The sequence below is a fragment of the Heloderma suspectum genome, chromosome 1 (genome assembly GCF_057233095.1).
Source record: "Heloderma suspectum isolate Gila_16-S chromosome 1, 16-S_ref, whole genome shotgun sequence".
NCBI classification, from domain to species: domain Eukaryota; kingdom Metazoa; phylum Chordata; class Lepidosauria; order Squamata; family Helodermatidae; genus Heloderma; species Heloderma suspectum.
In genome coordinates this window covers 347,418,290-347,433,713 of record NC_139458.1, presented here as the reverse complement: position 1 = coordinate 347,433,713, position 15,424 = coordinate 347,418,290, and the positions used below count along the sequence as shown (strand labels likewise).

At 47.1% G+C, this 15,424-nt stretch overlaps 1 protein-coding gene across 6 annotated transcripts in view; it reads left to right on the top strand.

Annotated features, from left to right (window-relative positions):
- The first annotated feature begins 1,009 nt into the window (after window positions 1–1,009).
- The window catches only part of LRP11 (LDL receptor related protein 11), a 37,141-nt gene continuing 22,726 nt past the window's right edge, over window positions 1,010–15,424 (top strand). For 5 of the 6 annotated variants that reach the window (XM_084827808.1, XM_084827804.1, XM_084827803.1 and 2 more), the window contains exons 1-3: window positions 1,010–3,181; window positions 3,769–3,926; window positions 10,727–10,868. In XM_084827808.1, the coding sequence (XP_084683934.1) occupies window positions 2,611–3,181; window positions 3,769–3,926; window positions 10,727–10,868 (871 nt within the window). In that variant the 5' untranslated portion in view covers window positions 1,010–2,610. The remainder of the gene's footprint in view (window positions 3,182–3,768; window positions 3,927–10,726; window positions 10,869–15,424) is intronic. The other variant, XM_084827805.1, reaches the window with a different exon arrangement.

Below are 15,424 nucleotides of genomic sequence, written 5' to 3'. Positions count from 1 at the left end.
AAATGAAGCTGGATTACAATCCATTACAATCCATTGTAATGTATTATTTTCCCACATTGCAGGAATTAAGGCAGAGTCAATGCAGCTGCCCAAGGCCACCTAGTGAGTTGATTGCAGAAGCAATGTTTGAACAGGAGACTGCACAGCTCACACTCTCAGCCTAGACAGTCTGTTAACAAACTAATTGATGCTAATTATGCGGCTAATTATAACAATGCTAATTATGAGACTATTCAGCAACCTGTTTTCTTGGTAAAATACTGGCTGAATGCAATTATTTATGTAATTTATTATTACTTTATATCCTTTGGAAGCATGTCTTTTTTTGGACAAGACTTGAGGCTAGTCTGATTCACGAAAGGTCTGATAAACAACTAGAGTAGCAACTTGAAGGAAGAGAGGGCTTGACAGTCCAAGAAGAAGAGGCAGGAATCAGCTTGGTAGAAGGCACCAAGATGGGATGACATGGAGGCCTTAGAAAAGCTTCTGCAGAACAGGCAGCGAAGAAGAAAACAAAATAAGTCAAATCTGCCAATTGTGCCTGGGCAAAAAGGATTAACAGGTGCTCAACTAATGGGTCATTCCGAATGAAGTGATAAAACAATGGAAGAAACTGATAGCTGCTTTCAGACGTTTATTACTGTCTCAGTCCAAAGTGATTTTAAAATGTTAAATGATTCATGTACTTGCTTAGTTTAACAAATATTTAACAAATGCATAGATTCAGAAATAGATTTTTTCACTCTTCTAAGAAAAAAAGAATTGTTGGCTTTTAGATGGCAGACAAGGCATTTTTATTTTGCCAGGATTTTAATAGATTTTAATTGTACATTAACTTTGTTGGCTATTGTTTTAATTTTGTTTTTACTGTTCTCAATGTTTAATGTATCGGGGTTGTGTTTTTATTATGGTAAACCGCCTTGGGGGCTACTTTGGGAGCCAGAAGAAGGTATATCAATTAAAAATGCAGACTACCCTAGGGAAAGGTGTGTTGTTTTTTTTTAATGTTATTTTCCAGCTAACAGGTCTCTCTCTCTCTCTCTCACACACACACACACCTTTCAAGCATTACATAATTGTAATGAGAATTCCAATATGTTATAAAAGGAGGCCACTCTTCAAGTAGAATGACTGAAGCAGGCAGATATATCAGCATTTCAGAGGGAACAGAAATGATTTGTAGCAGGTGAGGCACTGGCCTTCCCATGCCTCTTCTTACTTACAGGCTGCTTGCAGACCTAATCCCATTCACTACACCAACTTTCCCTAACCTGGTGCCCTCCAGATGTGCTGGACTGCAACTCCCATAATTCCCTTACCTCCCAATAATTCTTGGAAGGAAAGCTATGGCAAACCTAGACAGCATAGTAAGAAGCAGAGACATCACCTTGCTGACAAAGGTCCATATAATCAAAGCTATGGTTTTCCCAGTAGTAATGTATGGCTGTGAGAGCTGGACTGTAAGGAAGGCTGAGCGCCGAACAACTGATGCGCTCGAACTGTGGTGCTGGAGAAGACTCTTACGAGTCCCCTGGACTGCAAGGAGGTCAAATCAGTCCATCCTAAAGGAAATCAACCCTGAATGCTCATTGGAAGGACAGATACTGAAGCTGAAGCTCAGATATTTTGGCCACCTAATGTGAAGAGAAAACTCCCCGGAAAAGACCCTGATGCTGGGAAAGAAAGGCAAAAGGAGATGGCTAGATAGCATCACCGATGCAATGAATATGAACCTGAGCACACTCCGGGAGAGAGCGGAGGACAGGAAGGCCTGGTGTGCTATGGTCCATGGGGTCACGAAGAGTCGGACACGACTGAACGACAACAACAAAAGTAATTACAGAAGCTGCAGCCCAACATATCTGGGGGGCACTAGGTTGGAGAAGGCTGAACTACACCATCCACAGAGACAGTGATACAACACTGGCGTACAAACAGCCAGTTATTCAGTGGTTAATTACCTCTCGCAATCTTACCACCTACTGTACCTGCCAGTCAACTTCAGAACACTGCTTGGTTTCCTTCGTGCACGTGCGTGTATAAAGCCCATTATCAATTTGGGGCAGGCCGCCCAAAACACACGACCCACCAGCCAGCCCTATCTATCTTCACGCATTTCTATTTACACCTGGCACTGGTGGGTTCCCGCGTCATCATCCCCGCTCCAGGCTGCGGGCATAGGCGCGGCCGCTGCACCCCGGCAGAACCGCCGCTGCCTCCGCGCGGCGCGCTCCCTGGCGCCGTTTCCACACAACCGCGGCGTCTGAGGCACGGGAGCAGCAAGGCCCCGTCCAGCGGCGCGCGCCCGGGAGAGCCGCGCGGGCCACGCGGCGGGGCTCGCGCGGGCCCCGCGCCTTCGCGTGGGCGGCGGCCAGAGCCGGCGGGAGGCGCGGGCGGGGCCTCCGGCGTGGAAGTGTTCGGCGCTCGGTGGTGCTGACTGAAGCCGGCTCGGTCCTGCGGCGACCCCGGCGCCTGGGCCCGGGGAGGGGCCATCATGGCGCGCCCGCCGCCGCCGCCTCCTGGGCGGCTCTGGTAGCGGCGGGCTTCCCGCGTCCTCGTCAGCGTCGCCCTCGCTGTCCTCCCCCTCGTCCCTCCCCTCGGCTGGGCGCCATGGCGGCGCAGGTGCCGGGCCGCCTCCTTCCCCTCTTGCCGCCGCCGCCGCCGCCGCTGCTGCTGCTGCTGCTGCTGGCGGCGCCGAGGTCGCCGTCCGCCGAGCGGAGGTCTCCCTCTCCGGCGGTTTCGGGCGTGGAGTCGCTGCTGGAGGAGTTCCGCCACCAGCTGCAGCAGGAGCAGGACCCCTCCGGCGGCCGCGGCAACGAGCGGGCGGAGGCGGCGGGCCGCTGCCGCGGGGGAGGCGAGGGGCACTCGGGCGGCGGCGGGAGCTTTTTCTCGGCCAGGCCCGACTCCATCATCCGCACCAAGGACTCCATCGCGGCGGGCGCCACGTTCCTCGGCTCGCCGGGCCCGGTGGCGGGCCCGCGGCAGTGCCTGGACGCCTGCTGCGCCGAGGCGCGCTGCACCCTGGCCGTCCTGCAGCAGCAGCCGCAGTCGCAGCCGCCCGCCTCGTTCCGCTGCTACCTGTTCAACTGCACGTACCGCGGCCGCGCCGTCTGCCTCTTCTCCCCGCAGCGCGGCTACAACAGCTACTGCCTGGAACCCAGCAGGCCCCCGCCGGCGCCGGGTAAGAGGCGGCGTCCATCGCAGCCTTCTCTGCTGTCGCTGGGACTGCTTAAGTTTGGTTAACGTCTTAAAAGGGCGGGGGTGTGGGGGCTAGAAGTAACACCCTCTGACCTGGGAGCCCAGCTCTTGGTTGTGGGCAGGGATAGGCCCTTTGCATATGCCCAGAAGGCTCCTGAAAACGGGTCGGGTTAAGTCCTAGCATTTAGAATAGCGGTGGGTGGGCACTAGTGTATTACATCTGCAAGGGTATGCCAGCCACCACAGCGGCCTTGAGAGTGGCAGCTGGTGGCCACTGTGGCTGGTGAGGCAAATGATGGGTCACCAGGGGCAAAAGTGAGCCAACGAGGTCCCAGGATTCAAGTCTGCTTCGAAATCCCATCCTCTAACTTAGAAACTAGGCTTCTTAACCTCAGAATCTTGGGTCTTTTCAAGATCAGTTTCTGAAATATGTTGATGCTGGGCTGTGCTTTTCTTAATTTTAAAAGGTAGACCAAAGCAAAAAAGTGTGTCATTCAAACAACAACCTCAACTTTGAATAAATGTATACTCTGTTTTCCCCCAACAATTAAACTATCATATTTTATTTAGAAATTGATGAACCTCCTCTCAGCAAGGCAGGGAAAGACATTATCCTACAGTTGCCTGTTGACTGGGTGATTCTGGACGGCCGAGAAAGTATAGACGACCGCGGAATCATACAGTATGACTGGACAATGCTTCAGGGTGCCCTTTCAGTTGATATGAAGGTACATAAAGCTTTGCAGTGCAAGTTAATTATTTGCTGAATTTGGTATTGGTATTGTAGACATAGCAATATGGCTTTTTATAATGCAGTCAGATAAAAGATAAATGTTAAGTTTTATAGCTTTTAGCCTGTTTAGCTGATATTTTATTTCCCTAAACCTTCATTTGTAAGAAGATTGGGTTACTATACATATACTACATAGGAAATGGCCTTATACCAGTGCAGAACTTTAGTCCATCTAGCACAGCCCCTCTACTCTACTCTGATTTATAGAGGTTCTGCAGGGTCTCAGGCAAAGGGCCATCATACCACCTGTTATATGACCCTTTTAACTGAAGATGCCAAAGATTGAACCTGGGCCCTTTTGCGTGCAACGCATGTGCTCAGCTATGGCCCCTTCTCAACTATGTAAGTATGTAGTATATTGAAAATTATGTGGTAAAATAAGAACTATACTGTGGTTAAACAGTAGTGTGAGTCCTAGGTAAGCCTGAGGACATATTTCAAGGAAGTGTGGATTGTTTAATAATCCCTGAACTCCAAATTTGTTCTCAACATTTTGCTGCCTCTTTTTGTTTAATTTTCTTAATAAAAAAATACCAGAGATATTTGTTACTGGTTCAGGCTGAAACAAGCCTGTGCTCACTTACTTGGGAGTAAGCCCCATTGAACACAGTGGAACTTACTTCTGAGTGGACATGTATAGGATTGCACTGTCATATTATTTTCTCATACCTGATAATTTCTTAAAAATGATTATTTTGTTCACATAAAGGTTCAGAACCCATGCTTCCTAAATAGTGGGAGGCATTGTGGGTTGATGGCTTAACCAAAGGGATCATTTACTAGTTACATTATTAAAACCACTGTATCTATTTAATTTGGAAAGATATTGATTAGAAAAAAGTATTTTGTCATGTCCATAACAAAAATATTCAAAGGATATATTTTATTTATTTATTTATTTATTTCATTTCTATACCGCCCAATAGCCGAAGCTCTCTGGGCGGTTCACAAAAATTAAAACCAAACAACACACAATAAAACAATTCAAAATATATAGAACATTAAAACCACAATATAACAATACAACCACAATAAAACCTAGCAGCAGTGCAGGAGTTTAAAATACAGATTTAAAACAACAAAGACAAAAATTTAGAAAGCTAAAATGCTAAAATGCCTGGGAAAATAAAAAGGTCTTCACCTGGCGCCGAAAGGAATACAATGTAGGCGCCAGGCGAACCTCACTAGGGAGCTCATTCCAGAGCCGGGGTGCCACAACAGAAAAAGCCCTCCTCCTAGTAGCCACCCGCCTCACTTCCTTTGGCAGGGGCTCACGGAGAAGGGCCGCTGATGATGATCTTAAGGCCATTTTATTTATGGGGATAACTTCCAGACATGTAGTCATTTATTAAATTTAGGGAATGACTCATTGTTCAACAAACACATGTAACTGGACACATGTATCTTCATAGTGGTTATTGAATTACCTTAAATGTTAAATGTTTGGACCATACATGCATGCAGAGAGGGGCTTTTCTTCACCAAAAAGTAACTTCCTTTCACAGCATCATAAGCTGCTCTTTAAACTTCCCATAAGCTGCAGCTGTTGGCATAAGAAAACAAAAGCCGTGGCCTGTGGTGTGTGCAATCTCTGGGCCATACTCTTGATGAAGTGGTGTAGGTGCAATGTTCTTGCAGCACCAGTGAAATTCTTACTGTTGCACCCTGGTCAATAAGCCTAATGTTTAAATCAATGATCTTGTGGCACTGAAATTCCTAGGATCAGGTTTTAAATGTATTACCACTGCACAGCTGTTTCATGTTATTTATGGTAAGTTGCTCAGCTGTTTTATTAGATTTTCTTCTTGCAAACTATGGTGCAATCCTATGGGGATAGTTGGCTGTCTAGCCGGAGAAGAGAGGCTGGACAGCGCGTCGGAAGTGTTGTAAAGGTGCTTCTGCCATCCCCTCCCCACCCCCAGGAATGCCCCCTTTTTGGCCTCTCCACACTGCTTTTATCAGCACGGAGCCAGGGGTGAACTGAGCCGCCTACAAGGGGGAGGGGGCAGGGAGGTGGTTTTCTGGGAACTGACCTTGGAGTGCTGGCTACAAGCTCGATTCCCAGAAAACAAAAAATCCCATGGCCGTCTAGTCACTGTCTAGTGGCCATAGGATTGCACCCTTAAATTACTATCTACAAAAATGGGTGTCCAGTCCCAAAATTGGGATGAGAGCATTACACTTTGTAGTTAGGTTTTTTCTCATAATAAAAATAATCTACTATTGAATCTCTATTAGGGTTTGTTTGTTTTTAAGAACTTAGACAAGCTGGATGAAAATATGGATTAAACACAGCTGTGAATTGCTGTGAACCAGCAGCTTAGATACATGGGGAGTGGGGTGTCCTACCTTGTTCATGGATATCCCTGTTTTCTTCTACATCTCCCTATCTCAAAATGGGTGTTGTAGAGCTGTGTAAGGTGCAGAAAAGGGCAACCAAAACCATCAAGTGGTTGGAGCAACTTCGCTATGAGGGAAGGCTATAATGCTTGAGGCTTTTTAGCTTAGAAACAAGGCAAGTAAGGGGGGGGGCATGATTGAAGTGTATCAAATTATGCATGGTATGGAGAAAGTGGTTAGGGAGAGATTTTTTTCCCCCTCTCATAATACTAAAACCTGGGGTCATCCAATGAGGCTAATTGTCAGGAGATTTAGGACAGAGAAAAGGACGTACTTCTTCACACAGCATGTCATTACTTTATGGAATTTCCTGCCACAAGATGTCATGGTGGCCACTAGCTTGGATGGCTTTAAAAGGGGATTACACAAATTAATGGGGAATGTCTAGCCATGGCTACTACTAGTAATGATAGCTATATGCAGCCTCCAGGGTCAGAGGCAGGTTGAGGTACCAGCTGCTGAGACACAACAACAGCAGGAGAGGCCTTTTCCCCTCAAGTCCTTCTTGTGGGCTTCCCAGAATCAACTGGTTGGCCACTGTGGGAAGCAGGATGTTGGACTAGATGGACCGGAGGGCTCTTCTTATGGTCTTATGAGCAGTAGAATACTCCACGCATACAGTGGTGACTCTCTGTGCACATAGAGCAGGGGTGGGCAGCCTGTGGCCCTCCAAATGTTTTGGCCTACAACTCCCATCATCCCTCACTATTGGCAGGTCTGGCTGAGGCTGATGGGAGTTGCAGACCAAAACATCTGGAGGGCTACAAGTTGTCCACACATGACATAGAGAATGGTTTGCTTCACAGAAGCCAGAACATAAAACTAGTGCATAATGCTATGGCTTGCTGTTATTGCTTTCATTGCTTCTGCTAATTTTACTTCCCAGAATTGGGTCAATTACTGATTATACCATATGTTAACTAGCTACTGAATATGTGTTGTCCAGAGGAACAATGGTGACTAGAACTGTGTGTTTGAAGAAGATAAAAGGCTCGAGTCACCTTACTTCTGAAAAAATAGAATGAGAAGAAATTGGGGTTACCAGTTTGTCCCCACTACCTTGTTCAAAGAAAATGTAGTGTTTTTTTAGGCAGGGTGACAATTGGATGGAGTGAGGGAGAGCTTGCTTGTTAAATGGCTTCAATGTGTATGACACAATTTAACTCAGTGGCTAGTGGCATTTTTGTAATACATTCTGGAAATTAACTGTCTAGCGCCATCCTGTAGCAGAAAAAGCAATGTAATTCCATTACTCTCTTACAGCAAGAAGGAAAAAGGGGAGAAACCCTTAGATCATTCTTTCTGTAGTTATACATTTTAGTAGATTCATAGAGTTGGAAGGGCTACTGGAGATCATCTAGTCGAAGGGTGCACAGCCTGTGGGCCACATGCAAACCCTACTGAATTAATCCACCACCACCAATTTTATGCTGCCTGTACTTATCCACTCACTCCCCCAGAGAGCCTCATACAGATTGCTCTTTTTCCACCACTTCTACCAGCAAGGAAAGAGTGATCTGTATCAGGATTGCTGTGGGAAGGGGTGGAGAGAAGGCTCTCCCCACCCCTCCCTGCAGGGATCCTCATATAGATCACTCTTTCCCCAGTGCTGCTAGGAGTGAGGAAGATCAGTCTGTATCAGCATCTCTGGGATATGAAGATCAGTCAGCATCAGGATCGCTGGGATATTTGTGTGTATGAGTGCGTGCGCGCGTGCCCGTGCATATGTGTACATGTATATGTGTTTGTGCACCCCCACCCTGAGCCAACCTCACATGTGCCCCTTGGGATTGAGTAGGTTGTGAACCCCAATCTAGTCCAACCTCAGGGCTCAATGCAGGTCTGCAATACAGGATGCAATGACAGCATCCCTGACGGATGGCCCTTTAGTCTCTGCTTAAATTGCTCCATCAAAAGGGAACCCACCACCACCAGAGGCATTCTGTTCCATTGCCAAACAGTTCTCACTGTTACAAAGCTTCTTCTAAGGTTTAGCCAAAATCTGCTTCGATGCAATTTCCAGCCATTGGTTTTAGTTTGCCCTTTGGGGCAACAGAGAACAAGTCTACTCCATCTTTTGCATGCGTTTCAGAAATTTGAAGACCTCTATTGGTCTTTTCTTAATTTTCTCCAGGCTAAGTATACCCAGCTCTTTCACGTCCCCACAGGACCATTCTGGTTACTCCCCTTTGGATGTTTGTCAATGTATTCCGCTTGTGATCCACAAAGACACCTAGGTCCTTATCACATGTACTGCTGCCAAGCCAGTTCTCCCCACCCTATACTTGTATCTTTGATATTTTGTACCTAATTGCAAGATCTTACATTTATCTCTGTTGGATTTTGTCTTCTTAGTTTCCACCTTGTGTTCCAGCCTGTCAAGATCATTTTGAACCTTGCTTCTGTCTTCTGTGGTGTTGACTATCCCTCCTAGCTTTGTTTCATCTACAGATCTGAGAAGCAGCCCCTCATCCTCATTTTATAAAAAAAAACGTTGAGCAGCACAAGGCCTAGGACAGAGCCCTGTGACACTCCACTCAAGACCTTCCTCCAGGAGGATTCTAGCTATTAATGAGCAGTTGTTGAATTCGGTTGCGCAACCAGCTGTTGATCCACCTAATAGTAATGTCCAATCCGTTCTGTCAACAAAGATATCATGGGTAGCCTTGTTAAATGCTTTGCTGAAATCGAGACATACTATGCTTATGGCATTCCCATGATCGACCAAACTAGTAACTCTGTCAAAAAAGGAGATATGGTTGATCTGGCATGACTTATTCCTGTCAAACCCATGTTGACACCTAGTAATCAATAAACTATTTTCTAGATGCCCACAGACCAACTGCTTAATAATCTATTCTTGAATTTTGTCTAGTATTGATGTCAGGCTGACTGGTCTGTTGTTTCCTGGATCCAGAATCTGTGTTTCACTACATCAGGGCTGTAAAAACCTTCCTGCTCTGGTTGTCATCATCTGCGTCCTCTCCCTCAATAGCTGGGATCATGTTCTGATCTGACCGTGAGGTGGTAGAATCCTTAGGCTGCAATTCTATGAACACTTGCTGTGGGACACAGTGAGACTTACTCCAAGTAAATATGTATAGGATTGTGCTGTAAGGGTGGCAAGGGTTAATTGGTGTGGAACTTTTGCAATGGCCATGAAGTTCTGGATTGCCCAACACAGTGTTAAGACTATGGAGCTGCATTGCTCCATAGTCATGTTGCTCACAATATTTGAATTCACTGCCCCCCAAAATCTTGGAAGTAATGGAACACTCAGCTCCAGTTCATATATTCTGCCAGAGGGGATGATGAAATAGCATTGTGGAGAAGTGGTGTGTAGTGCTCTGCTCTGCATCTCATGAACCAGGTCTTTCACATGAATGCCTGATTATGTGGATGCCCAGTTCATGTGATCTCCCTCCCCAAACACACCACACTTTCCCCCATTATTTTCTTTTTTTGAGCACAGCACTTTAAAGTAGACAATTTGAATGTACTCATTAGTACTGTTAAGAAGGAAAAACAATCAGGCTCAAATGCCCACATATCCTAACAAATGTAGTCACATTCAAATGTGAATGTTTTAAATCCTCCAAGACCACAGTAATGTTTCTGGTAATTTACACTTAATATTACTTTATGAATATAAGTGAACATCAAGGAGATGGGGAAGTTACTGTGGCTTGCAAAAAGCATCATGTCATAGATTATGGATATGGGAATGTATCTGTGTTTACTACAATCATTTATGGATCCTACTATTTAGGTTTCTTATTTAGCCCCCTGCTGATGACATTTAATACCCATTAATAAAGAATAAGTTGAAATACACCAGTAGATCATCTTCCTGTTGAATTTTTGAATAATGTCAGCTCTCTGAGATAACTGGGTTGCTGTGTTTGACAACATGACTGTGGTCTTGGAGAATTTGAAACACTTCCTACTTTTAGGATACCACTGCACTTCCTATGGTGAAATGTTCCTTTTTCTGGGTCTGTGCTGTTTGCCATACCCATCTTGCCACTAAGAGAGCACTGGTCTGCTATGCTGCAGCTCATGACACTTACAGTACCACTTCTCTCTGCTTCCAGCTCCTTTCCCCATAGCCTGTCCCCTGCTTATCAGCTAGGCTTTTGTCTCTCCGTTGTGGACTTGCCCTACCTGTCAAAGCATGGGTGTTTATCTCATCCAAAAGCAGTCCACAGGCACTAAAAGAAGCTATTTAATATATTTCTTCATTCAAGTTTATGACTGTGCTAATGTAACTTCGTAGCTTGGGTATGAGGGGTAGGACTCTGTGAATTAATATCCTGTCATATATCTTTGGAGCAGGTACCTCAGCCAGGAACTCTGAAGCTCTCTCATTTGCAAGAAGGTAAATATATGTTGCAGTTGACTGTGACTGACACTGCTGGCCAAAGGAGCTCGGACAATGTCTCGGTGACAGTACTTCCAATGGTTCACTCCGGTTTAGGTGAGAAAACAGTTGAAACGGTTATTTTGCAACAGCATGGTGTCTGTCAAGAGCTTTCAAGTATCAGTGGGAATGAGATTGCATAGGTCTTTAGCTAAAATCATGATTGTATTTGTTCTGTGTACACTGGGAAGTAGAGTGGCCAGATGCGAGTGCACAGAGGGTTTGTACGGGCAGCGCTTAGCTGGGTCCAGGTAGTGAAAGAAGGGAACAAATTAGACACACAGACACAGCTGGGATAATAAAATGGCCACAGCTTTGACTTGCACTTGAATAGGCTTGGCAGCAGCATAGCACATGGATCCCATCATTGGCCAGCCCACCTGCTGTCCAATTCCCCCTTCCTGGCCTGCCTGCCAGGAGCTCTGGCGGTGGATGCCAGAGCCAGGGGCTCACCACAGTGCAGACTGCTAATGTGAACCCCTTTCCACCACTCTCGACGTGGCCAGCTCGCAGTCCCCATGCTGGTCTGGTCTTAGTGCCATGTTCCCGAGAGCCCTTACGGGAATTCCCACCGTGGGGGAGCAGGGAGCCCAAACCCACTCCCCGTCACCAATGGATCCAGGCCAGTGCCTATCATGCCACAAGAGGGGGGGGGGCTCACTGCCCCCACCTCACCGCCACACCTATTCAGGCTGCAGCCAATACATGATACCGTCTCGGTTGTCTTCCAACCAAATACTGATGCTTTGTCACATAGGTGGACATTGTTAGGCCTGTACAGTACTTGATGGCTAAATGGCCTGCACAAAGCGCCATGTGGGCTTATTCATTACTCTGGCCAGGTCTTTGGCCCATGTCCAAACATGTCTCCCAGGAGCTCCGTCCAAGACCCATCCATCCCTTAAAGCCTGTTGTCAAGCCCAGTCTACAATGCCGTGCCCTCAAATCCACACTGACATGGCATTTTTTGCCCTGCAGCTATAAACAGATGAGATTAATAATGAGAGGCCATTAGTGGGAGAGTACATGATCTGCGCAAACCCACTACTGCCCTTCTAGCCCAAAAGGTAGGGATGAGGCCTTCTGTGAACGTTACTAAAGGGTGGCCTCCCAATGGATGTACATAGTCTTGAGAGCCAGGCACTGGTTCCGGAGAACTATCGATACCGAAAGACTATCAGTTCAGGTGGAGGCCAGATGCCTGGTTGCATTGTGGATTTTGAGACTGCCAACAAGTGATCTGGGAAAGGGTCCAGGCTGATTCCTGCTTCTAGTGTCCAAGTCCAGAAATCTCTTCTCCTGAAAGTGAGAGAGGGCTTCCTCAATATTATTATCTACACATGGATCATGTTGTGCTAAAACCCCTGTTTTGCGCGACAACATACTGATATGTTCCTGACTAGCTGCATGACTCTGTCTGAGCAGTGAGGTTGCATGTGATACCTATGGCCTGCCAGTGAGATGGCCATCTTTTGCAGAATACCCAACGCTTCTTGATGCATCAGACTGGATGTGTAAATCTGATCTAGCTAGAAGCAGATCCTACAAAATGTCATACCATTGTATTTAATTAAAAAGATTGGCCATACCCCCAAATCTTCCTTCATGCTCTTTGTGATCCTGAAATGAAGATGTGGGGATGGGTGTGGACCTTGCTAGGTGAGCATGGAAATTATAATGGCCCCCCCAAACTCCTGCATTTTTCTCAAGGTGCATTTTTGATGCTGCAGCAGTAGCTTGATCTTGTGCTGAAGTGTAGCTGCTTTTCTAGTGGCAAGTGTGAAGCACCAGTCCTTCAATCTAGAGATATGCCTAAGTAGACCAGGTTTGTGGCCAGTCCTTCCATTTTGTCTTGAGCCAGTCACTTTGCCAGCCTTGCATTCCTTCGCTATCTTGGCTGCCGCCATGTCAGGCATGTCCCTAACCGGCTTGAGATTTGGTGCATCCATGGCTATGCATTTCCCAGGGAATGAGATGTGGAAGCTTAGTGTGAAGCTCTCCCACAGTTAGCGTGCCACTGACATATCTGGAGAGCCATCCAGGAGAGAGCAAAGAGCATTTGAGCAAATCAGTGTCTGAGCCACCCCCAGTACCCTTGCATGCAATCCTAGTTCCTGTTATTTTAGCGACTGTGGCTAGGTTAGGGGTTGGTGCAGATTTGGGGGCAATCCCTTATCCCATAGCTGCCAATAGATTCTTGGGGGCACCTTAAGGAGCCCTCGGAGCCTTCAGGTATGAAGCCCAATGGTAGAGGTCCAAACCATTCTCACAGTCATGGGAGAATTTGAAGCATGCCCCTGGACATTTCCAACATACTTTACGTAGAGCATCCCATCTAGACTGGGGCCTGATTGATTGGAAGGACTCTGGCCTGTCCCTGACATGGGGCTCCATGACTAACAGCCATGATCAGCAGGCCAGTTGAAGAACGATCTATCTATTTTGTTCCTCCTCCCTGCTTTGTGGCCCTTTGCTACTTTGGCCTCACCTTTTCCTCATTCATAAAGGGCACTGGCTCTTCATCTGAGCTTCTCCCATTGCCCATAGTACCCTTGGGTTTGCCTCCCCCCTTGTGTTTTTTTGCCCTGAGATGTAGTGCCCACCCAGGGACACCGGGGGTACAAACTGCCACTGCCCAATAGTCTTTGGCCTGTGCTGGAGATCCCTCCTCTGTGAGGGATGTTCCTCCTCTGATGTTCCCCGCTGTCTGTCTCCCTTCTGTGTTTCTTAGGTCCTCTCTTGGCTTTCTGGCTCTTCCTGGGACTCTTGGCCTAGGCCCTGCCTATTCTGGGCATTTCTTACTTGTTTGATTCTCCAGATGATGTGTGGGATTCTGTTGGCCTGTGCAGTGTAATGGGTTCTACTGCCTACGTAGGGTGATTGCTGGAGCAGTTGGAGAAAATGTCATGGGGGGGAGGGGGGATTTTATTATTTATTTTCAGAATGACCCTGTTAGGTAGATTAGACTGAGTGTCAGTGACTGGCCCAGAGTGAGCCCCATGGCTGACTGGGGGCCAGGACCTGGATCTCCCACATCCCACTCTCCAACTCTTACCCCTCACTGGCTCTCCCGCCATCTGCTCCATGTGCTCATTAAAGCAGGTCAGCGCCCGAGTCAGGCCTTGCATCAGCAAGTTGCAGTCCCGCTCCTGTGCCTCCCAGTTATTATGGCTCCTGCTTGCCTCCCCCCTTGGTGGGTTCTCTGCTGGAGGAAGCCTTGAACTGGGTCTACTGTTGCTTATGTCTTTTAGTATGAGGCAGTGAGTGTGTTGCCTTCCTGAGTTTGCTTTCCTGGGTGGTGTCCTGTTGAACAAAGACTATACTGACAAGAAGCATTGTCAGTGTGTCACGCCCACATTTTCCTCACTGTGTTATTTGTGAGACAAATTATAGCAAGGCACTGCCTTCTGCTAGGCCTGACCTCTTTCAATTATTGGTGTTGGCCCTGGGACCTGCTGCATGCAAAGCTGGTGCTACACCTGTTCACATGTACCCACCCCTCAGCCTGAGACATACTGTGTACAGAGTCTGTGCTAGGGTCTGGTTGCCCTGGTGCTTACAGCTCTATAACCCAAACATACGACTTTTCATGTACGAGTGTAAAAAGAGCCCTGCTGGATCAGACCAAGGGTCCATCCAGTCCAGCATTCTGCTCCCACACTGGCGAACCAGCTGCCTGTGGGAAACCCACAAGCAGGACATGAGTGCAACAGCACCCTCCTGCCCATGTTCTCCAGCAACTGGTGTACACAGGCGTTCTGCCTCTGACACTGGAGGTAGCATATAGCCAGCAGGACTAGTAGCCATTGATAGCCTTCTCCTCCAGGAATTTGTCCAATCCCCTTTTAAAGCCATTCAAACCGGTGGCTATCATAACATCTTGTGGTAGTGAGTTCTATGGTTTAACTATGTGCTGTGTGAGGAGGTACTTCCTTTTATCTGTCCTGAATCTGCCAGCTATCAGCTTCATGTGATGATCCTGGGCTCTAGTATTATGAGAGAGGGAGAAAAATGTTTCCCTGTCTACTTTCTCCACACCATGCATATCATGTCTCCCTTCTCACCTCTTTTCTAAGCTAAACAGTCCCAGACATTGTAACCTTCCCTCATAGGGGCGATGCTCCATCCCCTTGATAATTTTAGTTACCCTTTTCTGCACTTTTCCCAACCCTACAATTTCCTTTTTTAGGTGCGGTGACCAGAACTGTACACAGTATTCCAAGTGTGGTCACACCATAGATTTGTATAAGGGGAGTATGATCTTGGCAATTTTATTTTCAGTTCCTTTTCTAATTATGCCTAATTTCACACATGCCTACATATTGGGGGAGGGCACATGTGCTCTACCACTGGGCCACAGCCCCTCCAGTAAACATTCATAGGAGAGGGTGTGTTTTTTTTGGGGGGGGGAATTGAGGGTGCTGCAATGTCCATTTATACGGCTCCTTTATTGGCTGCCCTCTCCCTAACAGTGGGGGATAGTTTCTTTCTTTTCTAGCTGCCAACAAAAGTGGTTTGGAGCACTTGGGAAAGGGAAGGGCCTAGGCCTCAGGCCTCGTGGCAGCCGCATCCACACAGATTGCTTGGCCACCTCTGCATAGTGAGGAAAGCTG